This window comes from Camelus ferus, chromosome 33 (assembly GCF_009834535.1).
Source record: "Camelus ferus isolate YT-003-E chromosome 33, BCGSAC_Cfer_1.0, whole genome shotgun sequence".
In the NCBI taxonomy this organism is placed as follows: Eukaryota; Metazoa; Chordata; class Mammalia; order Artiodactyla; family Camelidae; genus Camelus; species Camelus ferus.
In genome coordinates, this window is record NC_045728.1 from 18057688 (window position 1) to 18084848 (window position 27161).

Genomic DNA, 27161 nt, shown 5'->3' on the forward strand with positions numbered 1-27161 from the left:
CACCAAGTTTGCGTTCCTGGGATAACCTGATATATGTCCTGAACTATGGCTTGGCACTCCACGAACACTGAGCCATTGTGACCGTCCTGCCCCTCTGATTTGTAACTCTCTCCCGCTCACCCCCTGTTAAGGGTTGCTCTTTTCTGCAGAGGTATTTTAATTTCATGGCGCCACTTGGTGGCGAACTTTCAGCATTTCTGACTTGGTATCTCTTCACCTTTCGTCTTCTCTTAAGGAAATGTATATGTGTAGTTTTCTTTGTCATCACTGTAATTCCTCGTTAAATTAATTCTGTTTTCTTTCTTGTACCTTATATTTACCCACTTTACTCCCCCATCCTTCTTTCTCCTGCTCTTCCAACATTTCTCAGTACACTCATGCCAACCAACCTCTTTTCTCTCCTTTGTTCTCTCTCTCCTTTTGTTCCTTTATGAGTATTGCAACTCCACCTCAATTACGGTTAAGAATGATGAGAGTAGTGTTGGTCAGTGGGGGAAAAATACAGCAACGTGTTTTTAAATGACATATGGTACGATGAAGGGCCAGCTCTGCTAACCTTCAAAGTCCTTGAAAATACTTAAAATTCTCATTAAAATGTTCTTAAATTTCAAGTAGCACTTACTCACCTCCTACTCAATTCCGCCCACTTGACATCAAACTTAAGTATTAAGGGAAAAGTATTAAACTTTTGTTTTATTGTTTCTGTGTTCCTTTATCCAAATTTGAGGGTTCTACTGTATTTTACTGCAAAGCCTCCGTTTTTCATGGTGGGTTAAACTGCTTGGAAACTGAACTAACCATCTAAACACAGTTTCCATGGAGAACAGCCCACCACACATGCCCTTGTGATTTATAACCCATTTATAAGATAGAGGTGACCAGTAACTGCATTTCCAATTGCTTCACCATCGAGCATAGTAAACAACGTTGCCCCGGGTCAGAGAGCTGACACGTGGATAAGCTTTGCTGGGTTAGCAGTTTCTGTTTAGAGTTCACTGCACCTTGGTCTTGGGTGTCTTCTAAGGGCTGATTCTGAGAATTAGCAGGGAGTCAGCTGAAGAAGACAGAGCAGAGAAAGCAGGGCTGAAGTCTCTCCCTTTCGCCACTACAGTGCGAACGTGGCTGCAAGGAAGGTAGTTTTTATTGCTTATTTGTTCGCCTCACACCGCCCCCTGCCTCGTCTTTCACGAGGCAGGTATAGTGTGTTGAGCCTTCGCTTATTCCAAGATAACAAGTGTTAATTTCAAAGTAGGCACCACGAAGCATACTGGGTACCTAAGTCTGGTAGGTGCCTGAATGATATCTTAACAGAGCCTAGCTGAATCAAGAGAGAACCTCAGATAAACTATAGAATCTGATCTTCAGCGTTACTCTAATACTGAAAAGGCTTTGATGGGTACAGCTTAGAGATCCATTAGTCTTCTTGTGAAACTGGTTAGTTTGTGCATTTGCCACAACAATTGGAATGCGAGCATCTCCTTGAAGGGGAGATTTAAAGTTACTCTTTTTTTTAATTTATTTTTTATTTTTATTGAGTTATAGTCAGTTTACAGTGTTGTGTTGATTTCTGGTGTACAGCACAATTTTTCGGTCATACGTGAACATACATATATTCATTTTCATCTTCTTTTTCACCATGAGCTACTACAAGATCTTGAATATGTTTCCCTGTGCTATACAAAGTTATTCTTATTTCCACATTGTAAGAGTGGAGATTCAAAAGTGATTGAAAAAGAAAAGTTAAGAGGTTGAAGATCAGGTTGGTGATCACTCTGGCAGTTTGGTTCCCCAGAAGGCTCTGTGTAATCCAGGGTGATGAGGGTGTTTCTGGAATTCTGTACTGTTTACTTCCTTCTGTGGTCACTGGCTAAGTGCTTTCTAACCTTTTGCTGTCTCTTTTGAAAGGTGGGGACCCAAACTGTATGCATTGTTCCAGATGCGTTCTTGCCAAAGCAGTATAAAGCAAATGTAACAGTTAGCAAGAAGGCTCCCTCCCTCACGGGGTAAGTACCGCTGGCAGTCGGGTGGCCGGGGCCAGCCCGCCTTCTCTTTAGACCTGCCTCACTGTCTCCACATCCAGGATGCTGGCAGGACCCAGTAAGAACCTGACTCTGTTATCCACAGTCCAGAGCCTTTAATCTAGTGAACCACCAGTCAAAAGAGCTGGCCCAGGGCACCCACCCCATTACAGCACCTACATCCACCCTCGCAGTGTCCCTTCTCACTTGTGGCATCCCTTTGGCTCTTTGCTAATCAAGAACATCTTCCTCCAGTGTAATAATTTTGAGATCAGATAGAGTTTATTAAAATGAGATTTTTACCCATAATCTTGGTGAGCTGATCGGACATGCTACTTTGTGAAACTCCACTCTTGATGTGGAGTGAGCATTAGAGCGCACACTCACACACATGCCGCTTGTGTGCTGCTGGAAGGGTTTTTCTTATTAAAAAAAAAAAGTTCAGATATGCTCAAGAATGAAGTGCCATGCATCTATATTGAGTAGAAGATTTGCAGGACAGGCTTGTAAGCCAGGTGAGTATTATGCATTGATCTCAGTTTGGAAACCTGTCAAAACCACTGATCAACATGTTTACCATGACAAGAGTTTGTTTTAAAATTATTTAATTTATTTTTAAATGCACAGTATACTGTATGTATGTATTTACATGCAATATAATGTGTATGTGCAGTCGAACTGTAATAATTCTACATAATAAAACTGAAAAAGGGAAAAAACAGTAAAAAATAAAATAAAATAAAATAATTTGATTTATTTTTGACCCATCCTGTTTCTAAGTAAAACCACAGCCATGCAGTTTATCTTGCAGACTGTGAGTGACACATTTGTGCTGCCCCTACTTGCTGATTAAGCCTCTCAAAGTTCTGTAAGCCAAACCCTAGCTGTATGTGAGTATATTCAAGATAACAGTTTAAGATGCGGAATAAATGTCTCTTATAACAGTATAATTTTTTTTAGCTTTTTTTTCATGTGACATAAAAAAGAGCGATGTATGTTCACTTCAGCTGGGGAAGTCTTAGAAACGATTTGCTCCTTTGGCCCTGACGTTTGGATTGCTCTGAAATGAGCTGAAGGTCAAGCAAGAATCTCTGACATTCCATGATGTCATCGAAATATTTTCATTGTTTCAAAATCCACTTGAAGGGGTTGTGACACTTCCATCACCATTTGTTTCACTCGTTTTGAAAGGGGTGGAGCTGTTTGCAAATCTATAGGATCCAGCTAGTCTTATTCCTGAGATCTGAGCTAAAACCCGTGGTTAAAACATGTCCTTAACGATGGATTGCCACGAACAGTGTCTTCTCAGCGCTTCATGCTTAAATCATTTCTTCCAACACAGGCATTTAGGTAACTCTTTCCATTTTGTTTGCCGATTGGTAAAATCCCTCCAGTTGAAATGTGCCTGATGTTTCGCAACTTTTCCTCACTGATTTTCACCCATTAATGGTTTTGCTTTTTCGAGCAAATCCTTTGTGTGTGTTTGACTCTGTGCTGTTGTTGTCAGAAGCATGAGCAGAAGGTTTCTGCATGGCTTGCCAGGAAAGTCAGGATCAAATGACAATGATTGTGAATTGTCAAGAAATGAGTTTATTAAAGGATCAAGGGAGTCAGTAATTGCCACATCCTTCAGCTTGAAATGTCACATAGTTGGCAGCCTCAGAAGCACGGCGGGGCCCCTCCTTAGTTGATTATAGCGTTACTGACCCAAGAAAGAAGACAGGGACTTCTGACAGGTTTTCTGGTCATCCTCCCACTGAACTGAGGGTTTCTCCATCAGACCTCTCATCCTGCCTTCCTTGTGGCCGGGCGGGTCTATGGGATCGTGGCGGCGAGGAACTGGAGGTGCTGGATAGTCGTGGAGGAACCGCAGCTGGCTGGTGTCTTCAGGGGCAGAGCGCCCTTCAGCCTCAGCGCCAGGCTGCATCCAAATTACTGATCAACCCCAAAGGCCCTTGGTCATCTGTGTCCTCAGAACCACAGGCTTCTTGGTCTCAACCTTCAGGCCTTGTCACTTCTCCCAGGTGCGAGGCTGATTGTCACTTAGGAGGCCATGTTCGTGATCCCAAGACCTTCTCTCCCGGACCGTGGTGGGGAGGCGGCCTGAGGGGGAAGACAGAGCCGGGGTAAATCAGGCGATTAATCCCTCGGGCACACCTGCCCCCCATGGAGGGGCCTCAGCTACTCCTCTTGTGAGTCACATCACTAAGGTTTATACAATTGTGACATGAAACAATGTTTATACCATGGTCCTACGTCCGCATCCGAATTCTGGGTCTGAACGTCGCGAGAGCCACTGTGTGAGCCGCCCTTGATTCTGGCCGGGCTGAGGTCAGAGCACGCGGTCTGTGGACCCATCTTTGTTCTGGTGCCCCTGGAAGGCCCTCCACCCCCTTCACAGCCCTACAGTCAACTCAGTCTCGGCTGCGTGTTACCGGAAAGGTGTTCGGGGTCATGCCCTTGTCAACCCGGCAATGATAATATTTAAAACTCACTTTTCTTCTTTCACGCCTAACTTTTCCTGTTCACTTTGTGTCTTCACGCAGGTCCCTGGCAGTGGACCCATGGCGAGCTTTCGGATGTCCTGAATGTCTGTATCCCCCAAAGTCCTGAACCTCAGCTGGAGCCCGATGGACGAGTGTTCAGTGAACCACGGCTCTTGGTGGTGGATCTTTCCACGTCTCAGTTTACCGCTGGTTTTCCCTTTCTTGCTGTTCTGTCTCTCTCCACACCCCTCTTGGTTGCCATTCCCAGGACAGTCCTGAGAGATGGGCCAGGACGTGGAATCGCGCACTGCCCCCGGCGGTCCCCAGCCAGCACCCTAACTGCATCCTGTCTTCGAGGCAGCATCCCCTCAACAGATGCCTGAAGGCATAAGCTTCCGAGAACTCACTGTTTTTCTGCATGACTAGCTTGTCAGGAAGGATATATGGAGAGAATTTCCAAGAACTTTCCACTTTTTAATAAAATGTGTGTGATTCTTTTTGGCTTCAAGCTGAGAGCACACTCAGTGGTCTGTGGCTCTGTTTACTGGCCCACATCCGTGGAACCTGGAGAAACTGCGGCACCATCCCCCTCCTGTCCTGGCTGTTTGTATAATTGTATATAAATGTAGCAATAAATACATTCTAACATCCATCTGGGGCGTGACTTTCCACTTGATTCTGGATCCTTTTGGTAGACAGCAAAAGGATGACTGACCAGCAGGCTGGCCTGCCCCCTCTCAGTTTCTCATCTTCTCTGATTTCACAAGGTGTTAGCTTGGAGTTGGCCAGGGTTCGGAGAAAGAAGGCAGAGCTGGGTTGTGAAGCCGCATTATTAATTCACGAGGTGGCGCTATTCCTGGTCCTCCCAGGTGGCTTGACTGTCCAAGCACTGAAGCTTAGAGGATTGGGTGACGGTTTGCAACAAGAGTCAGCTATTTTCAGAGTCACTCTTACATCCTCCAAGAATGTATTGTGCTTCGATTAGACGGCAGGTCCTCACCTGCCAGGCACAAAGCTTCCCCTTAAAGATTTTTCAGAAAACCATATAAAATATGCCAATATGATACTGGATTTTCCATCTGTCCCTGACGTTTTATCAGGGCACAAAGTCAGTCCAGCTGTTTTAGAAACTGCCCTGGGTCAGGGCGCATGTAACCACATAACGTCTTTATTTGGCAGGAATGAGCTGTCTGTCTTCTCTCAAGAAATATTTGTTGTCAAGCTGGTCTCACATTTCATTTGAAATCTTTATCAGGCATTTTTATCACTTAAAAGATAACCACATGCTTGGTGTGGTTTCTCATCAAATTGCTGTTTCTCAGGCCTCTCCTCGATTCTAAGCAAAGGCTGGTGTAGAACTGTCCAGCCCTGAGACCTGGAGACGCGGCAGAGCCAGAAGCTGGGGGTCCAGGGGGCAGGATTCACACACAGGCAGCGCTTGAAAGACAACTTGTTGTTTATTAAAACAATATGGAGGGGAGGGGGGCCTGAGGCTCAAGGCCACCAGGTCAAGGCACAGCGACAGGCCTTCTCTACACACAGATTTGTCTGCCAGGACTGGTGACACAGGGGGAAACTAAAAAAGAGACATGACACAGGATCAGCCGCCTCTGGTTACAGTGCGATACAAGGTGAGCACAATTATAGATGATGCTCGTTCACGGGACTGTGCAGGGTCGGGGAGCCTCAGCCTGTGGGAGCCAAGCCTGGGGATGGACCCGCAGCTCTGTGGCTAATTTAGTGGCTGACTCTGGACGGGTCGCTCCAATGCCCTGGGCCTCGGATGCGTCTGCTGGAAAATGAGGTGTTTGGACCAAATGATTTCTGAGGTCCTTTCTGTTCTTGGAGCCTTCTCTGGGAAAGGGAAGTGGGGTAGCCCACTGTCAGCGCTCCCCTGGGAAGGTCGGGGAGCAGCCACAGTGGGCGACTGAGAGGCAGGAGAGAGTTAGGAAGGTGGTTTCAGGTAGCGGGAAATGCGTAAAGAGGAGGCACCACCTGGTCAGACCCCTTCCAAGGAAACCACTCAGCGCACATTCCCCTTGGGGAAGAAGCTGGCTGGATTTCCTCCTAGGCGCCCTCTTCCTGGGCAGCGCAGAAGGGTGCCCTCTGCAGGGCTGCACTGGGCCCTGGGGCAGTTGAGGATGGGAGGGGGGAGGGAAGGGAGGGGGAGCTGAAGCCTCAGGACAAGAAGCCACCTCTCTTCCAGACGCCCCCGCCCCGCAGAGGGGCAGTGCCCTAGGAGCACCCTGGTCCTGCTGACCTGCTGGACTCCAGTCCTGCTCGAGCAAAGCTGACGGGGGTGCAGCCACCTGGACGGAGAAAACTGATCCCTTCCAACCCCAAACGACCGCCGTCCACACCTAAGGAGCGCACTGGCGGGGAGTGCGGCCCTCCTGCAGCACGACGCCACCCTCCTGCCCTCCCGGCCCCCCCGTGCTTTCTTTCCAGGCGGGAGGACGAGCTGCTGGAGCAGGGAGTGTGGAGAGGCGCTGTGGGCCCAGCCCTGCGCTCTGCTCCTGCGGGGGGGGGGGGGTGTGCTGGCTGGTAGGAGGAGGCACACACTATGGTCAGCTCCCCACAGGAGAGGGGTGTCTGTCTCATTTGGGGTCTGATCTTAGGAAGCCTGGTGGCCACAGGCATAAGCCCAGATGCCCCAGCACTAGCTCAGCCCGTGAAAGAGGTGCTCTTGTGGCCTTCGCCCGCATCTTCTTTTAATTCTCAATTGACTGAGCCCAGTGGTTCTCGTTTTAAATAAGCATCAGTGTTACCCGGAGGGCTGGTGAAACCACAGATGCGGGCCCCACCCCCCAGAGCGTCTGATCTAAGGCTCAGGGTGGGGCCCAGGACCGTGCAGCCCTGCCAGGTGCACAGGTGAGGCTGCTGGACTGGGGAGCCCACTTACAGACCCTGGGGGCGCCAGACCGAGAGGCGCTCTGTTCACTGGTCCCCTCAGTCTCCAGAACTGAATGTTCTCAAGGATGAGTCAGCCGAGCGCCCTTCACTCAGCGGGGGCAGGCGAACATTCTTTGGTCCTTATGAGTCATTCTCACAAATCAATGTCCTCTTCTAGCCCACGGCCTTGGGCAGGAACAAGTGGTGATGGATTATACTCATTTCTGTTTAAGTAGAACACAAGATGAATCAATGCTGGCTGTAAATCAGCCCTGAGATGCCAATTTAAAAACAGAGTTCAACACACAAGTGCGGTTCTCCTTTGATAAAGTCTTGCAGAGCACAGGGCACAAATCAACACTTAATAGGGGCTTCTGGAAAATGCATAAGCGAGTGCATTTAAAACACTTTTCATTGAAATTTAAAATACAAACATTGGCAGATTGGTGGACAGCGTGAAGAATCTTCACACACTGAATGCACCCGTGGAATCAGCACGAGACCAGAAAGAGCACTTATTCCCCACAAAGTTCCGCATGCTTTTCTGAGTCCCCAGATTCTCCTCCAAGGGTAAGTGCGCTCTTGAATTCTAAAGGGGAGCTATGTTTTACAAGTGCGGACTTAATACAAATGCAGCCATTCAGAATGTGCTCGAGTGAATGGTTCCTCTTACTCAGCAAACTCAAGGATTCTTAAAACTCACTTGCGTCTCATCTGCCTTGTCGCTGGCCTCCTGGCTCTCTACTCTGGCCTCTCTGGCCGCCGCTGTAGGGCTGGGCCCCACTCCCCACCCCACCGCCCCACCCTGTGTGTGGTTCCAGCAGAGCCAGTCCTGCCTCGCCTGTCGGCATCTGGGTGTCCCTTCTCCAGGCCTTCCCCAGGCTCCCCGCCCCCTTGAGAAATGTGCCCCATTTCTATTAGTCAGGATGGGCGAGGCTCTAGCCTGGTCCCCCACAATGCCCACACCTCCGAGGCTCATCCCTGGCTCTGTGTGTGTCTGAGGGCAAATCGCTCCTCACAGGTCTGCAGGCACTTGGTTTTCCTTGCACTGTGCAGAACACGTGGTCTCCTCGGCAAGTCACAGAGGGATGGAGACTGGAGAACCCCACATGGGCTTCCCACCACCTCCATCTCGTATGAAACTTGTGTCTCCTGCTCATCTTCCGTTGCTCGGAACTAGTCAGATGACCCCTCTTTTTGCCAGCAGGGCTGGGAGAGGTCACGGAGCCCGTGGACCATTTGCAGTATCACTGCAATTCGCTGTTCGTTGCAACTCTTCCAGGCCAGGTCATGTCCCCTCTTGCCCTTGGGCACTCTCCGTGCTCCCTCTCCTCCTTCGTTACCCTGTAGTGTTTATATTCTGTGTTCCACCAGCTCTCAACCAGGGTGATTTTGCTTTGCAGGGGACATTTGATGATGTAATAGGAGACACTTTTGACTGTTAAGACCTGGGGCGGGGGTTTGTACTGGCATCCAGTGAAGAGAGAACGGGGATGCTAATAAACATTTTGCAGTGCCTGGGATGGCCTCCTCAAAGCCCCAGAGGTCCCTGGCTCCACGGCAAGAGCCCCGCTGTCCTCGGTGCCACTTCCCTTGTGCACAGGTCTTGCATTACTCCCATCAGATTGCAACTACATGGGAAAACAGTCATGGGGCCAGGCTGGACTGTGGCCTGTGGCCTCTCCCTTCCAAGGGGGCCTGATGACACTAAAAGAGGAGAAGTGCAGAGGCGACCAGAGTATGAAGAGGTGGCAGAAAAAGAATGGGACCAGAGCAGTTTATCCAGCCTCCTCCCCAAAGACAGCAGGCCCCAGGTGGAGTGTCTTACCCCCAGACCCTCACTGCGCACAGGCCAAAACTGACCTCAGTGTGCCCCCCAGAGGAGCCGGGGCCCTGGAGTGTGACCACACAGACGTCTTGCATCTAAATCCAGCTCTGCTGTGTGACTTTGGGCAAATCATTCAACCTCTCTGGCCTTTAATTTCTACCTTGTAAAAGAATAAGTTGATTTCTACTGCAAATACTCTTTTCCTCCCCAGATAAAGTCTATAGGTGCTCAAAACCCATTTTTGGTTTCTTTTGGCTTAATTTAATGCATTGGTGCTAGTCAGTGTCCTGTAACACTGGGGCAGGCAGCCTGTTCACTTGGCCCCGAGGGATTCATGCCAGAAGGTGACCAAAAGGAGAAAATGAAGAACCTGGTAGGAATGCCGAGGACCACCTGCGCCTGGCCACGAGGAACACGGTTATCGCTTTTTCACTCACTCATTCATCTGCCAAGTGCTCAGGACCATCCGCCGGGCCCCAGGCACTGTCTCAGAATGAATGGTTGGAAGCTGGGCTGCGGCTTCCACCAGTGCAGTGCCAGGCCCGGTGGTGCGGCACCTGCTGATAATTCACAGTAGGCTTGGAGGTTCTACTCTGTCCTCCAGCAAAGCTGCTCAGGCAGCAAGCCCAGTGGCTGTGTGTCTCATAGCACTGGCCACCTTCCCTGTGCTCTGGCCTCATCCTGAAGCTTTGGGAGGAAGGAGGGGGCGGGGGAGGGGGGAGTTGGGGCCAATGGCTGGCCACGTGGGGAGCGCTTGTATCCAAAGCTCAAGTTCATGCCCAGGAGTGCCCACCAGTCCCAGGTGACTAACAACGCCTGGAAGTAAAAGCTGCCCTTTCCTCCAGACCGCCACAGGGGATGCTGGAGCTGATGAAAAATGGCTTTGCCCTAGTAAGTGTCACCCTGGTCTGTGTGCTGGCCAGGCTTTGGGCACCTCCCTTTCCTCACTCTGTATTGGGCGATGACAGCTCAGCTCTGGACTGCACAGCTGGGTCTTGACTTTGTCCATTGTCACCTGGGGGAAACCCTTTAAGTCCACACGTCATATCATCAGGGCACAGGTGCCCTGGCCCCATTCCTGGCCAAGCCCGGAGGCTTCACTGCCCCATCTCCTCCAGGCCCCTGACCTCCTGCCCACCTGGGACCCGGGCAGTGGCCGTACTGGGAAGGGGCCAACCTCAAGTAGCTCACGGCCTTAGAGGAGAGCTAGGACCCACAGCCCCACACCACAGATTGTGTGCAGGTGTGCACAGCCTGGGTCCCAGCCTGCGCTGGAGCTGTGCTCGCTCAGGTGGATCCAGGCTCCCTCCCAGGGGATCTGCAACCTGGTCAACCCATCCATCACACATGCACTGAAAAACCAGACACGTCAAGCCCTTGCCTTCATGGGGTTTCAGTTTTCAGTCGAGCAGTAAACACAGGACAGGGTAAGAAGGGCTGGGCAGAAATAGAACACTGGGCTCAGCACACAGGGGACGCGGAGCTGCGGTCCGTTACTGGCGGTCAGGGAGGCTTCCCTGGGGAGGCGGCACCTGAGCAGAGAGGGAGGGATCCACGCGGGCACCCGGAGAACAAACCAGGCTGAGGGAATGACAAGCAGAAGGGCCCTGAGAGGGGAAGGTGCAGAGTCGAGAAGTGCAGAAGCTGCTAGAAGTCCAGGGAGGGGCTGCAGCCCTGCAGAGCAGAGCCAGGGTGATCATGGCGCTATTTGTTGCCCATGAAGGGAACTGAGGGGGCGGGTGACAAGGTAGGAGGGGACCCTCCATCAGAGGATGAGGGGACAGCGAGGCGGCAGGGGACTTTAGCTTCGCGGAGAAGCCTCAGTTCTGGCCTCCAGGTTCCAAAAGGCAAGCCGGGGAGGGGCGAGTCCAGGCCCAGAGCTGGAGCCCGAGCCGGCGAGGGAACCCTCCGCCGTTTGGAGGGAGCCGGGCGCGGTCCAGCCTGGCTGCCGTGTTGAACTAGGGAATCCGAGGCCAAGGCCAGCCGCACATCTGGCCTCCAATTTTACAACGGGGTTGCTTTCTCAAGAGCTGGGTGGGGAGGCCTAAGGACAGACGGTGCCCTAGAGGCACCGGCAGCCCCCCTGGGGGGTGTTCAGTAGGGGAGTGACTGGCCCTACTTACAGTTTTAAGAGAATCTTCTGGTTGCTTGCGGAGAGTGGGCTTGGGGAGGTGGGCAAGAGTGGAACTGGGAAGATGAAGTCCTAATGTCCTAGAGAGGATTTACAGGCCAGTGAGTTGACATTTGCTGGGCTGCTGCTCTGGGGCGGCCCGGACTTCAGGGTGTGGTGTTGTGGCCACTTGGTCTCTGGCGCAGGACTTTACGGCGTGGGGGACCCTGTGGCAAAACCCTGCTCAAGCATCACTCCAGAAAGGGCTGGGTTTGACTTGGCTTCAGAGCTGCGTCCCACCCGCTGGGCGCGCCTCCTTCGCACCCTTGTTTGGATGGACATTGGCTGCAATCTTCCCATCGCCCATCTCCGCCGGCTTCACCGGCCTCCTCAAAATCGTGAGCCACCATTTCATCCCTGTTTAAAATCTTCAGTGTTTTTACCGCCCCCCAAATACTGCCTATTTGTAGGGCCCCCAAACCCCAGTGGTTTCGGGATCCAGGCAGATTAGAGGGGGCAGCCCCGGAGGGAGGCGCAAAGCGCAGCAGCTAAGTTGTGCGGCCAAAGTGCGGGATCCGGCTGGGCTGGAGCCCCACTGGTAACCCTCAGGGTGGAGGCCCCAGTCCTGGGCGTGTTACCGCCAGGAGGGGAAAAAGGCCTCGGTTGTTTGTCTTTACCAGAGAGAAAAGAAATTCAAACGAAGACAGAGAGCACTGTGTAAACAGAGGCTTTTATCAGTGGAGCAAAAGGTAGCCGACTACGCCTTTGAGAACCGAAGGCGGGCGAACCCGAGAGGAAAATGGCACCCTTCCCCTGTTTCTCTCGTCTCATATCCTGCCGTAGGGCGTTCTTGAGATTGATTGACAGCTCACGTGCCTGGAGTGCTCAGGCCTGCCATCTCATTTGCGCATGCTCTTACCCAGGGCGCACACAGAAAAGCCCCGGGAGGGGCCCAAACTGCAATGCTAATTACACTGTGGGGTATGTTAAGTCCGATCCTTCTCTCCACTATGAAGTTGCAGCATCCGGTTCTAACCAGCTTTGTCCGCACTCAAGTAGAGAAAGTAAAAGTCTTTGAAGCCCCTTATCCTGACCTGAGCGCAGGTGTACTGCTACCTTCTGGATGGCTCCCTCCCCCTCCCTCTCCGCTTGCCTGGTGTTCATTTCTATCTGACTCCTTAGCGGGTGTGGACAGGCTGGTCTGCGTTACCCTCCAGCTTCCTCTCCAAGAACGCGATTGGTCGCCCACTCTAGGGCTCTCTGTCCTGGGAGGGCGCTCTGCGTCACGTCTCCCTGCCCCTGCGCGTGGTATCTTGACTTTTTTTTTTTTATGCTAATGTAATTTAATTTCTACATAACATCATTTCCTTTAAATATTATGCATATCTCTAATCCCAGTTTTGTAAAATGATAAAAAGGATATTTCACAGACACACTTCTATATTTTCAAATGTGTATATTTTACCATTCAGGCGTGCTTTTTTTTTTTTTTTTAACATTTTTTATTGATTTATAATCATTTTACAATGTTGTGTCAAATTCCAGTGTTCAGCATCTTGACTTTTATATCCTCTGCGCCCCCAGAGCAGTCAACCTCTGTCCTGGGGTGCGAGGCTGCTTTCCAGGCACCGGTTTCCTGTCTGCTGCCAGGCTTATCACTGGGCGCTGCATCCCGGACGCCTCCCAGGTTCCCCCTCACACTACGTCCCCTCAAGGGCGGAAGCCTGCACTTAAAGTAGATGTTTGTGACCATGACTTCTCTCCCCAGATTCTTCTTCCTCAGCCCCTCCCCCCCACGCAGCAATCGCTGAATGAATTCGTGAATCATTCAATCAATCAATCAATCAATCAATCAGAGAGGAGAACTGAACCCAGCACAGCCACTGCTCTGAGATACTCCTGGTTTGAGCAAACGGAGGAGAAAGATGGTGGATAAGAATCTTGGAGGGAACCAGGAGCCGTCCAGCCTGGCCGCCGCGTTGAACGACGGGAATCCGAGGCCACTGCTACACATCTGGCCTCCAGTTTTACAATGGGGTCGCGGGAGGCAGCAGAGGTCTGCACTATGGGCAAGGGGAGTCCGACCTCCAGCGGGAAAAAACGTGGAGGGTGACCTTTAAGTGGAGCCAAGGATTTTGCTTTGGCGTGAAAACATAGAGCTGATCCAGGTGAGGGGCCTGCAGGACACAGCCCCGGGGCAAGGAGGACATTTGCCACACAGACTTTGGGAGAGTCAGTGGTCCAGAGTCTATGGCGAGTGTGGGGACACAGAATGTGCACCGGGACATCCCTGTGATGCGTGGGCTTGGGATATTATAGGGAAATCTGGCTGCATCACAGAGCAAGTGTGTGTGTCTCAGGGGGTGGGGGTTCAAGGGCTTCTAGGAAATGCATCGTTAGAAGGCTAACCCTGGTCTGGCTGCAGGGTAGAGGGAGAAGGTGGATCTGAGGGAGACGGGGTAAGGAGACCCTGACCAGGGAAGCTGTGGTTCCCCCAGGTCTGAGCTGGGCGGTGGGGGAGGGTGGACAGGAGGTGAGGAAGTGAGATCTCCAAAAGGCTGAGTGGAGGCCCTGTGTGTGCTGGGTGAGGGAGTGGCTGCTGGAGCCGGGCATTCACATCTTTTAGCCTGTTATGTCCCAGGCTCTGATGCTGGACATTCTATGCAGGTATCTTATTTAAGTGTACCAGCCCCGCTGGAAGGTGAATAAAAAGATCCCTCACCTTTTAAAAAATTATTTTCCTTTGGGGGGAGGAAGTAATTAGGTATTTATTTATTTGTTTATTAATGGAGGTACTCAGGATTGAACCCAGGACCTCATGCGTGCTAGGCATGCACTCTACCACTGTGCTATGCCCTCCCCACCAAAAGAACCCTCTTCTTTTTTTTTTTTTTATAACATTTTTTATTGATTTATAATTTTACAGTGTTGTGTCAAATTCCAGTGTAGAGCACAATTTTTCAGTTATACATGAACATATATATATTCATTGTCACTTTTTTTCTCTGTGAGCTACAATAAGATCTTGTATCTATTTCCCTGTGCTATACAGTATATTTTTTTTAAATTTTTATTGATTTATAATCATTTTACAATGTTGTGTCAAAGTATAATCTTGTTTATTCTACGTTTTGAAATCCCAGTCTATCCCTTCCCACCCAAGAACCCCCTTCTTAATAGAGGAAGTAGCTATGCTTCAAGATTAAGGACCTGCTCAGGGCCGTAAGCATGGCAGTGGGGACACCAGATGGGCACCAAGGTCCCTGTGTCTCCAGATCTCCTGCTCATCCTGCCACCCTGACTCCCGTACCTCCTCCCAAAAGGACACAGGCCAAAGAGTCCCTGGGGCTCTCACCACTCCCTTAGTCACTGGGTCCCGGTGCCCAGCCCTCCTTGCTGTCTGCTGTGCCCCAGGCCCTGGGCTCAGCATTACTGTGAACTACAGTTTTTCACTTCACAACCTGAAAGAGTTAATGTCTCTCAAATTCCATTTCTTTTCCTCTGGGAGGGTACAGTTTGCCTCCGAAATGTGGGGTCTCCCAGAGGGGAGGGTCGTGGCGGCAGGAATTGCTGGCGGTTGCGGGGGAGGAGGTGTACTGTGACCCCAGGCAGAGCAGGGGAAATTGTGCTTGTGCCTCCAGTTCGGCAGAGGAGGCTCAGAAAGGCAAGTCTGATGGTGCTGCCCCCTGTTGAGATGAACAAACAGACCTGCAGGATGGGCGGCAAGTGAAGAAGCACACCCCCGGGCTCCCCATAGCGACTGTCCCCTAGCTTCTGCTCGGGCAGGTACAGCTGGGTTGCTGGATCCTTGAATGCACTATTTCTGTGTCTATTTTAATGGAATACCTAGCGTTTGGGGCTGGATGCAAACTTCCCTGCACCTCCCCTTTAACCACCTGGCATTTCCGGCTCCCAGTCTGGGAAGTAGCATCGGAAGTCTGCATGTTAAATTGTTAGAGAGATGGAGGGGAGCTTTCAAAGCCAGTTGCCATCTTCTTTCTTCTTTCCCTGCACTCACGGCTGCCTGGAGACCTCAGCCCCATCACTGCACCCCAGGAAACTCTGGCTGGGGAGTGTGAGGGGGTGAGTTGAGGGTCCTCACCTTTCAGGGTGACTCAGAACCAGGAAGAGCATGTGCGGCGATTGAAGGCAGGAGCCCAGTGCTGCTGCCTGCTGTGGGCTCTGCTCTGAGGCTGCTAAGAACCTGGGGCCTGAGGACCCTCTCCTGCGCTGCTCCTTGGGCCAGTGGCCTCCCCCGACCCTGGCCCACTCACACCCTCCCACTGCTTTCCACCTCCCCAGCTCAACATAGTCCCTGAAGTTGAGCTCAGGCTAGAACGTGCATTTTGCTGTGATCCTTGCTCTGCAATTTGCAGCATTTTAACGTGTGCTGCATTCACAACTGCGCAGTGGACTTTGTCCTTCGTCTTGTAATTTGGTAACATACAAAGCAAACTGATCAGTCTCCTCCAGAGTTTATTGAATGGCTTTTCATGTAGTTACAAAATGCTATCTGCCATCAGCCTGAACCTTTTCACATGCATATTTGAAATAATTATTCAAATGAGTGATAATTACATCTTTGGAAAGTGGAGGGGGAGAGAAGAAAGAGCTTTGAAGGCTGAGATGGTGAAAAAGCCTGTGTCTGGTGCGGGGCCCGAGGGCCACCCGCTGGGGCCCCCTGACAAGAGCAAGGAAGGCCAGGGATTTGGTGGATGGGAGGCACATTGCAACATTTTATTTCCCCTTCTTTCGGGGGAGTTCTGTCCCTCACCCAGCTCTCCTGGGGAACTGGGAAGGGAATTTCTTCTACCACCTAATGAAATTTTTCTGTTTCTAATCTCAGGCTGAATTTGTGCAAATAGAAAGCAGGGGCACTGCAAATGGCAGCTGCCTCCCATAAAAGGTGGTGTGTTTGCAGAGGGCATTGGCGAGAGTCTGAAAGCTAAATGGGGCTTCTCAAAAGACAGCCCCCCACCAAAAAAAAGGGCTCTGCGCAGGACTGGAAACAGAAATGAACGTACTAGGGGAGGGCACAGCTCAGGGGTAGAGCGCTTCCTTACCATGCACGAGGTTCTGGGTTCAATCCCCAGCACCTCCTCTAAACATAAATAAACCTAATTACTCCCCCCCCCAATAAAAACAAACAAACAAATAAATAAATAAATAAAATGAAAGTACCGTCTTTTACCCTCAAGGACTACAAACAGCACCAAGGGGTGGAGACAAGAGTCCAGGCTCTAACATAACCTCCTTCCATTGCAGAACCGATCGGTCTTGCTCATCAGTAAAGCTGCGGGCCTGTGCACTGAGCCTGGGCAGCTGGCTCGGTCCTGGGCAGGGCTGTCATCACCAGCCTCAGGACAGGCCAATCTCTGGGGGCATCTTCCCTACGACACAAACGACATCTTGGTCATGACTACAGGTGGAAGGTGTGGGGATCTAGGGAAGGAGAGTAATGCAAGGTCTAGTTCAGAGTTGTCCTAGTCTGAGTCTGTCCCCAGGGAAAGTCAGCTTGTTGAAGAATGTGTGGCTACCGTGCCATGGGGTGGGGGGCTGGTCATTCCTCAGACCCAAATTTTAATAAAATAACACACACCGAGGATGCTCATGGACCCATCCCTGGCACTGTCTTGCAGCAGAGGAAAAGGAAAGAAGAATTTTGGAGGCATGTAGAGAGGGATTTGCCTTTGAGCTTCTCATTTCTAAAATAGGGACCATGCCTATTTCACAGGATTTTTGTTTGCCTTATCTGTGGTACTGGACCTTCAAATGCGAGTTGTCTCCCCACCAGCCCTACCGCCCCAGCTTTAACAGCAGCAGTTAGTTACAAACTCAGAGGAGATGCTTAAAACATTCACCCAGACTCACCTGATGTCTCCCCAGACGTGTTGCATCACCCACCTGAGACCACAAAGCATGCGTTTTTCTGTCAGGACTGGCTTCATGGGTTCTGATAGTGAGGGGCCAATATTCCCTCCACTCACGTCACTGGTGAGAGGTGCAGTAGTGCAGCCCACCACCCACTGAACGGTGAGCTTCTGGAAGGTTTGCCTTCCATTTTAGTCCTGCTGTTTTGGTTATTCCATTTATTTCCCGATTATGATATGTAGAAAGCCCTTAAGCCAAGAAGGGCCTAACAAGGGTAGCAGGGAAATGGGGGGCCAGGAAACACTCTTTAAAGTGTCGCTCCTGAAAGACACAGCAGCACTGACTGTACCACATTGCAATGACGGCTAGAATCCATCTCTTCTGCAACATGACCACATGATAAGAAGGCTCTAATGAAAGCGTCTGAAAACGACTATGTATTTAAGCCCCTCACATTTACCTAACAATTATTGAATGCACACTGTGGATCTACCTGTTCAAAGGCTGTAATGCATTTAGTCTGCCGCAACGCCCTCTGGTAACTTGCCCATCTCTACCTGTAGGATGGGTACAGGGGGACTGAGCCCCAGCTCAGTGCCCACCTGGGCTGATGGTTGCATGTACAGAGAAATACACTTTTAAAAAGGTTACTTTAAAAATCTTAAAAGAAAACCTTTAAAATGTTGAAAGACTAAAAAAAATTCCTTATAAAAGACTTTAGACACCAATTGAGTATCATTAACTCAAAGCATCGAGGCTGAGGCACAAATGCCCTCAAGTACATGCCTTTATCTAACAAGAGGCCCCACTGCAGGTGTCTTGTTTCCAATAGATTCACCATTGTGGTCACTTTTTACAGTCTCCCCCAGGGTGTTAATTCTTTCCCTTTAGACAAAGGTACTGGGGGGGGAGGGGTAGAAGCAAACCGCTAGCTCTGGTCAACACTGTGGTCTGACCTCATGTTCTAGGTTTGCTGCCGGTGGTGACTAGGTTCTTTCCATCGCAGAAAGAATTCAGAGACAGGACTTGGAGGTTAGGAAAGTAAAGTGGAGATTTGTTAAGGGATGGCTAGGACACTCTCAAGGGGAGAGAGAGCAGGCTCAGGTGAGCGGCTGCCCTGAGTTTTTTTGGCGAGTTGGTTACATAGGGTGTAAAAATGAACGAGCAGAATCTTCACTGGGGAGGGAAGGGTTTGGGGTTTGGGGTCGTGTTCTCGGATCTCCATCCCAGCTCCACCTTCCCAAAGGGAGGAGGGATTTTAGTCCTTATTTAGTCTGGGTCAGAAGTGTCATGGCATCAGTGCATGATGGGTACTTCCAATCTGCAAGGTAATTTTATTGAAACAAGGGCATAATAAGCAAAAGTTATATTCAGATACTGGAGCTTCCTGCCTTTTCCCACCTTTCTTTTTTGGCCTCTGGGCCACTGGTCACCACAAAATGTGTGACCGCTTTTCAGCCCAGAGGTTCCTGCTTTTCCTTCTCTGCCCAGGGATCCCTGCTGTTTTCATGATGTAGGGTTTCCTGCATTTGGCCCCGTGTCCCTCCTTTTTGCCCAATTCCTGCCATTGGGCCTGTGTCTCCCTTTCTCTGCTCATCTCTAGTGGTCTGCCTGCTGTAAGACACTCTCAGCTCACCCTCTCCCACCTAACGCTCATTTTGGGTATACCGAGTTCTCCGCCAACCACAGCTGAACATTACAATAATCATTTGCTGACAAGGCCCAAGTTACCTAAATGCATAAAACCCCAGTTTAATAGCTTAAGTGGGAAAGTACGGAATACCTGACAATGACAAATAGAAACTTTAGGGGAAAAAAATAACAAGAAAAGCAAGAGTCTGAAAAGCAACGAAGAGGGGAAAAACATCTGCTCTCTGAAATAAAAGTTTCTTACACACTGACACACGAGTGTGTTAAATCATAAAGATCATGAGCTAATTTCAGAATTGTGACCGCATCTGAAATAGAGTATTTTTAATTCTTAGTTGGTCATAAAAGAAGGGAAGTGAACCTACCTGGGGCAGCGTCAGTCAGTAAGACGCTACATTTGATTCATGCAAGGAGAGGTGCAGAAAACTAGAAAGATCTGTACCACAGAGGCTCACAAGAGGGGATCTAGAAGCCTCAATGTGAAGCAGAAGTAGCTGAGGTTAATCATGAATGGAAACTTAATTAGAACCATAAGGTAGGACTAGCCGCCTTTTCTGGGGGGGCGATGGGCAGGGGAGGTTTATGGAGGTACCGGGGGTTGAACCCCTCTACCACAGAGCTGTGCACACCCACTCCCTCAAGACTAGTTGTCTTTGGCATTTAATTGCGATTTTCGTATGAATTAATTACGGCTCCAACGCACGGGCGCTGAATGTGTGCTCATCCTGCAGAGGATGGATCACTAGCCACCGGACGAGGCAGGCCGTGGACCAGAGAGGGATGCTTGCCTTACGTGGCATCTGTGCTGCTGTGTGAGGTCAATATCTTCACGAAACAAAAACAAACCACCATAAGGAAAATGAATTTTTTTTAATTTTTTTTTTTCTCTCAGTGGCAGAATCACATAGCTGTTTTGATACGGATTTCCAGTAGGTCTAAAATACTGCTTTTCGGAGTTGAAAAAAAAAATTCCATTACAGAAACACAGAGAACAGACATGGGGTAAAGGCATCACATCACTTTATCAGATGGTTGTTCTAAACATACTCTTTGCCTTATTTTCCTATAAGAAAAGTTTGAAGGATCAGATTGGAAATTCTACTCTCAGCATACACCTATGGCTTGGGGGGAGAAAACCTAGAAGGAAAGGTTATAGTGCTGCGTCCACGTCTCTGCGGAAGCGCGCGTGTTGGTGGGTGCTCTGTGTTGGCTGGGACACTGCTAACTTCCCCAACCCAAAGGAAATCTAAAGCGTATTCTTAAAAACAAACCATTGCTCTTCAGTGTCTTTTTCCCTTGAGGCAGAAGCTGCTTTAAGAAAGGGGTCAAAAGCTTCAATGAACAACAGTTTGTCTCTGCTGAGACATCTGGACAGAAAATAGGCAAATTTGGTACATGGTTTAAAATATGAAACTCTACAAATTTTATAAAGTGGAACATGCACAGATTTTTTTTTTTTTTACTTCCAAATTGTCAAGTGGTCAGTTTAAATTGTTTTTAAATCTGAAAGACAAAGGACCTTAGGGAGAAAGTCATGGCTAACATATCACAAAGTATTACTGTAAAAAGCAAACAGCAGGTTGACAGCATAAAAAAAAAATTAAGTCACCATCTAAAACTGTGAACACTGTTAGAACCTAGAGTTATAGTCCAATCTTAAAAGAAAGCGTAAGTGGATGGTAACATTCAAAACTATTTTCTGTTCCTATGGAAATGATGTGATGTTATCACAATTTACAAAGCCCTGTGAATGAACGTGGTACACAGCATGTACTCCAAGGAATTTAAAATCACACACGATCACGTTCAGAACATCATTCACCAAGGACAGTCCTAAGGTGTTTAACATAATCTACACTAAAGGTTTGCAGAGAGCCAGGAGACACTGTTATTTATAAAGAGAATCACAATACAGCAAGTGCATTCACAGTATAGCTACGATTCCACTAGTCACAAGTTTTAATCTTACAGAATAAAGTTACAGTATGTGAACTTACAATATATTTGTCTTCTTTAAAACCATTTTTAAAGAAGGGCAGGTCTGTCATTTTTCAGAAGTCAAAAACCAGCAGAGAAATGTAACTGATAGATGCAGTCTTTAAAGTATTTTATGGCTAATTATATGTTAATTCTCAAAAATTACAACGGAATTTTTGGTCCATGAGGCCCTTAAAAAAAACAAAAGGTAGGTAAAGGATTCCCATTTATCAATAGAAAGTTCATGAAAAGATTTCGATATTTATTAAAACATCTTTTTACAGAATGCTTTTGGTGATTAAACACACGAAATCTCTCTAATAAATGTTTGTGGCCAGGCCAAAAACATCAGTGAATTAAGATGCTTTAATATGACTGTCTTACAATCTTCTTTTGAAGGACACCAATAACATTCTCTTTGAAGGCCAACTGAACAATAATTATTATTTCTTATATTAACACATATCAGGATTTTCTGCTTAATATGCCTATTTCTCTCATTCTAGGGCAGGAATCAGCAAACTATGGCCCACGGGTAAAATAAAGGTTTATTGGCACACAGCCACACCCATTCATTTACATATTTCCCGTGGCTGCTTTTCCGCTGGAAGGGCAGAGGTGAGTAGTTCACAGAGACCATGTGATTCTCAAAGCCTGAATTACTTACTGTCTGATCCTTTACAGAAATTGTCAACTCTGGCCCTAAGGGGCTTCCCAGACTGATCTAAAGTAATGCATCTGTTTCTCTACTTTGATTAGCACTCTGCTTTCTCTTATGCTAATGCACGTGTGCAGTACATGCATTTTACACTTTGTTTTATTTGTGGGTGCGTACCAAGGAGTCTGAGCATCCTAGCTGGGTTCCCATGTTGAATATATCTGGAACATAACCATTCTCTCTGGCCATAACCTGTTTTGACTTCAGGTCACCCAGGAAGTCTCCAGGAGTTGGATGGCAATAAAATGGATGCGCCACACCTAACAGAATGGCTGGGCGACTGGACGTCTTATTTGATCTTGAATAAGGAAGTTGGATAGCAGAAAAGAATAACAAAAACCAAATATACCTCAGGGTAAATGCCATGAAGTCAGAGGAAAAATAGCTTGAGAGTTTTCAAAACACACACAGACATATCCAGAGCCACCCTCCCACCTGTCACAGACTAACAACTACGACATAAAGTATATTTGTTTTATAAATATATTACTGTCTTATACATATAGATACATCCATAAAAGACATGTTAAATTATCTGTAGAATCAAAACTACTTTAAACGTTTTTTTTTTTGTGTGTGTGTTTTAAAATTTACATGTTCTATTAAAATTATCAAAATAATTCTTCAAAAATACCAGGAATAAAACCAGCAAAGAGTTGCTTTCCATTCAAGTGGTTCTAAATCTTATCATTGGTCATCCAGACACCAGACTTGGTCGTCCATAACTCAAAGAAACATAGTTCAATTAAGGAAAAGTTAGCTATCAAAAGCGTATCACTCTCCCATTTTTAATACTTTATAACAGATATGTATGCATGTATGAATGTGTGTGTGTGTGTGTGTATATATATATATATATAAGTATATATATATAAAAACACTCTTTTTGGTTATATTACATATTCTCATAAATGAGTTTTCATAAAAACACAAAGTTCAAGTTTCTACCAGTATCAAATATTTTATACCGGTGTGCATTTCTTTCAAACGTTTAGGTCTATGGCAAACTCTATCAGGATACACAGATTGTAAAAAGGAGAGTGAAAACTTATGTATCACGTGCAAGAAAGGAGGAAATACTAAGGGCCAGAATTTGGCCAGTTGGGTACCGCTCCCTCTGTACAAAGACACAGAGACAACACTCGGGGGAGTCACTGTGTAAAGGACAGTCGCTCTCCATTACTCCGGGACAGACTGTGCCAGTCTGAATCCTTCCTCTTCTCTCAGTGGACCACTTTGGGCAGTTTCTCCACTTACTAACACACCTCTTTGGGTTATCTGTTAGCAAGTCTGGTAAAAGATACGATTAAGGTGAAAGTTTTGGCTAAAATGAAGGTTTGGGATCCGCTATGGATTTAACTTTAACGATGGACCCTTTCATTTATTGCTTTAGATCATTAAGAAATTGCATGTATCTAAAGTCAGCCAAACATCTCATTCGTCAGCTCTGAAAGCAAAACTGGTGCTTCAGAAAAACCAAAAAAAAAAAAAAAAAAAAAAAAACCCAAAACAAAACAAAAAGGGGGTCAGGGGACAGACTGCCTCTTGACATAAGAAAACTGCAGTTTCTTAACTGGGTCACTTACACTGAGGAATTTCAGTGTGGCTGTTCAGAGCTACTCACTTTGGGACAGGTGGTGACAAGCTCCACTGCTGTCCACGGTCTGCACTCCAGGAAGCGGTGACCCAGAGTTAGCTAAAGGCGTTAGGAAGTCAAATTAAAGGCCATGATAGCCATTTCACCTAAGATCTCATTTAAATGAATTTAATCAAGTTTGGCAGAATCTCCAAATAATTAAAATGCAGAAATTAAGAAAACGGAAGCAAAACCTACATGTATCATTTTAAAATGATTTCATACTTAAATTAAAAAAAAAAGCTTAGAATAAATATAACTGAAATGAAAGGTACCTCACGTTTGTAACCCTATTTTTGGCAATGGGTTGGCCTCTACATTAAACTTGTTACAGAGAGTGACCGACAAAATCAGGTGAACGATTTCTCAAGTGAGCGGGGCGCTCCAGGGGCCGCGCCTGGGTCTGGCGTGGGTGGCAGCGCCCGTGTCCCCTCCCGGCAGCGAGGGGCACCCCACCGCACAGACGGCAGCAGCCACTGCAGAGAACCCCACCTTCCTGAATTAGGTTTGCTGAACACGGTTCAGATTATTGGATATGTCAATATGCACAATGCCTTTTAGAAGCATTTACTGAAACCCAAATCCTACTGCATGCGACACACGGTGTCACATGAGTAGTGAAAATGTTGTCCTAGTCAAAGGTGCTTGGACGTAATTTTCAGGCAGCATTTTACCTTTATTTTAAGTTCACGCTAGATAAGTTTTAGGAGAAAGAAAATGCCAATAAATTCATTGACTCTATTTTAATATATAAAACTAAGACAGACACTTTATTTACCTAAATTGTTACTTTTATTTTCTACCCTACTCTAGACTTCAATTTTACCTTAAAATTTTGCATTTAAATAAGGGATAAAATGTTGCCCAAAAGTCTAATCGTAGTTACACGTTTGTGTTTTAACTAGATCTACAAATCAAAATAGTTCTTATAGTTAAAAAGATACAATTTGTATCAACAGTAAAAGGTATCTTCTGGTTTTTCAGGGCTTTACTTCCAGCTCTGGCAGGTAAAGACCAGGATAACCGGACAAACAGGCAGCCTGCAGAGTGTGTTACACTCAGCAACATTCACAAACTGGAGGCAGCGTGAAGTCGTGCCAGTGACACTGCCGTCTGCCACTCACCACATCGTCTACCTCCTAACCGACAGAAAGGAACCCACATCCAGCAAAACCCATGACTGTGAAACCAGAAATATCCTTTACTAATACTAGAACAGACTCTAGTCTGTATCTAAAAACTACACTATTTGTGGCAAGAATCTGGCCTTAATAATATAACTGACCCCCCAAAAAACTACCTTCAGGAAAATGGAAAATATACAGTATCTTACAAAAATTTTAAGTTACCATTTACAACTCCTCCATCACCATTTCTATAGTGCAGTATCAATAAATGTTGCATATCCTCAACACGTAAAACCACCTCAGGCCAGCCTTGATAAATAGCAGGAAAGCTAAAGAGTATATTAAATATAAAAGTTGCATTGAGAATAATTAGATTCATTAAAAACAGGCAAGTACTGTGAAAGGGTTATTTTATCCAGTATTGTTGTGCCCCCAAACAAAAAGACAAACACATTAAAAATACAGGTTAATGGAAATCTAGGAATTCAATTCCAGGTCTACTGTCTAGAAGCACATCACAGCTGGATAACAAGCTCTAAACTGTAACAGTTACGGCTTTTGCCTTTTTTTATAAAAAAAAAAAAATGGAAACAATTTTTTCCATTGATTGCATCTGCCTTCCTGTAAGTCAACCATATTAAATTAACTAATTACTTAACACAAAATATCCAAACAAAAATAAAACAGTGAAAAGTGCCACATTTGTAAATCATTCTAATATATACTGTTACCCATTTCAACATAAACTGGTAACTTACATTTTGTTAAAAATATAAAGTCAGTGCTGTAGTATATCTTTGTTTCTATAAATAATGATTATAGCACAAAGAAGCCCACTTTCCCCAAATAAAAATAACTTAAAAAGCTGTAAAAGATTCCAATTAAGCTCGGCTTGAAAAAATAGTCTGCTAGGTCTAGTCAAATGTTCAACATTCTGAAGGTATTGGAATTGCTTGCAATTGATAGACAAACACCAAGTTAATAAACCATGAAACAAGGATTAAAAAGTGCTGCATATAAACCCCTGATGCACCAAAGATTAATATCAAAGATCACAGACACATCTAATAAATCAAACTGGAAAAACTTCCAGCCAAGGATATATAGCTTTAAAAAGGAAAGGTTAAAAAAAAGTTTGAATGTAAAGCAATCCCGTGATACTTCCACTATGTGGGGCTGTACATACAGATTCCATGATACAGTATTTCACATAAATGGATACTATATAACCTCCTTGCCGAGAAGGAGATCACATGTGCTATTGTAGCAAACCTCCCTCAGCATTTGAGCTGAACAAAAAACTACTAAAACACCACGAAGATGCATCAACTCTCAATAACCCAGCTGCGATTTCTCCACCAAAATGGCTGCAGCCAGCTGCTGGGCGTCGGTCACGTGAGGGTTCCTTTTCATGACAATTCTCACCAGGTCGGGCGGGAAGATGTTGCACAGGTTGATGTATACCTTCTCCCGGTTGTCCTGGTACCTCGGCGGGTCCGGCGGCACCCCGCAGTACGGGAGCCGCCAGGCCGGCTCCTGCGGCTCGGGGAGGCTCTGGAAGGCGCACTGCTCGTAACACGGCTGCGTGGGGTTATCCGGCAGCGAGTAGGTCTGCCGGTAGCCGTAGGCGTCCAGCCCGTAACCCGGACGGTCCCAGCCCCCCAGCCCTTCCTGCCGGGAGTAAGGCTTCCTCTGCCTGGAGGGAGAGCTGTCATACAGCCGAGAGTCAGAGATGCTGTCTATTCTCGTGGCCACCAAGGAGCGCCCGAGGTGCGGGGCCTTGGCGTGAGACGCGCCGGGGGGAGACGGGTAGTCGCCGGGGCAGCTGGACCGCGCCCCCACGGCCGGGTGCTGGAGGTGCACCGCCAGATGCGGGAGAGGCGGCTTGTGATGGTACTTTGGCTCTTCGAGACTGTAACTCTGCACTCTGGTTAAGGGGTCGTGGAAGTTCTGCAGGAATGGCTGGGCGTTAAGGCGGCTGTGAGGGTGCATGTGTTGACACTTCAAGTTCTCCTCCAGCTGGGGGTCCGGAGAGCTGACGTAGGACCTGTCGTTGTACCCCGCGTACGAGTCGCTGCTCCCGCAGCTCATGCTCCCTTCACTGCTGCAGTCAGAGGCCACCGAGCTCACCCTGTGCTCTGTGTCTAAGGAGAAGCGCCTCTCGGGACTTCGCGGGCCTGAGATGCTCAGAGCTGAATATGCATTCAACATCGAGTAATACCCAACGTCAACAGGCGAGTCACATTTTGGATACTGTTCATAAGGCATTGGCGTTCCATGAGTTTTGGTTGCCATCATCATTGGAGGATATTGTCCCTGTGGTCTTTGATCCTGAGGTGGGAAGTGAACTCCAGATGGAAGGCCATTGCTTAGAGACGTAGTGCTTTGGGGTTTTGCAGGCGAAGCGGCCGGGATGCTCACCAGGGAGGGGACAGACCTGGTCTCCAGTTTGTTTTTGGTGGGAAGCTTCTCCTCTAGGTCTTGGTAGCCCTGAGTCCTGATGCTTGGGTCCGACTGCCTCTTTGGAGCACCTCGCTTGGCATCGGAAGTGCTGTCGGCCTTGGTGCTGCAGGGGACGCTGTTGCTTTTCACCAGCCCTCCTTCACTGGCCGTCTTGGCTGCTGTGTTTCTGGACATGGCACGAAGTTCATCAGCCACTGACCGCTGGGGCTGGCTGCCCCTTTCGGGGTGATAATACTTGCACTTGTGTCCATAGGTACACTTCTTCCCTAGGAAGAGGAAGACCAGTTAGGCAAAGGATGTCCTGCTGGAGCCCAAGCATCAGTTTGGCACTACTCTCTTAAACTGGGGAAGAAACAAAGGTGGCCGGGCTATGAGCTACTCTGAG

At 47.8% G+C, this 27161-nt stretch overlaps 1 protein-coding gene and 1 long non-coding RNA gene across 4 annotated transcripts in view; one reads left to right on the forward strand and one right to left on the reverse strand.

Moving 5' to 3' along the window:
• The first annotated feature begins 843 nt into the window (after positions 1 to 843).
• LOC116661185 lies at positions 844 to 5156 on the forward strand. The gene is made up of 3 exons (XR_004316981.1): positions 844 to 1133; positions 1906 to 2003; positions 4565 to 5156. It is a non-coding gene; the product is annotated as an uncharacterized LOC116661185 (long non-coding RNA).
• Positions 5157 to 19704: 14548 nt separating this feature from the next.
• The window catches only part of ZC3H12C (zinc finger CCCH-type containing 12C), a 68412-nt gene continuing 60955 nt past the window's right edge, over positions 19705 to 27161 (reverse strand). For all 3 annotated transcript variants that reach the window (XM_032472752.1, XM_032472754.1, XM_032472753.1), the window contains exon 6: positions 19705 to 27042. In XM_032472752.1, the coding sequence (XP_032328643.1) occupies positions 25646 to 27042 (1397 nt within the window). In that variant the 3' untranslated portion in view covers positions 19705 to 25645. The remainder of the gene's footprint in view (positions 27043 to 27161) is intronic.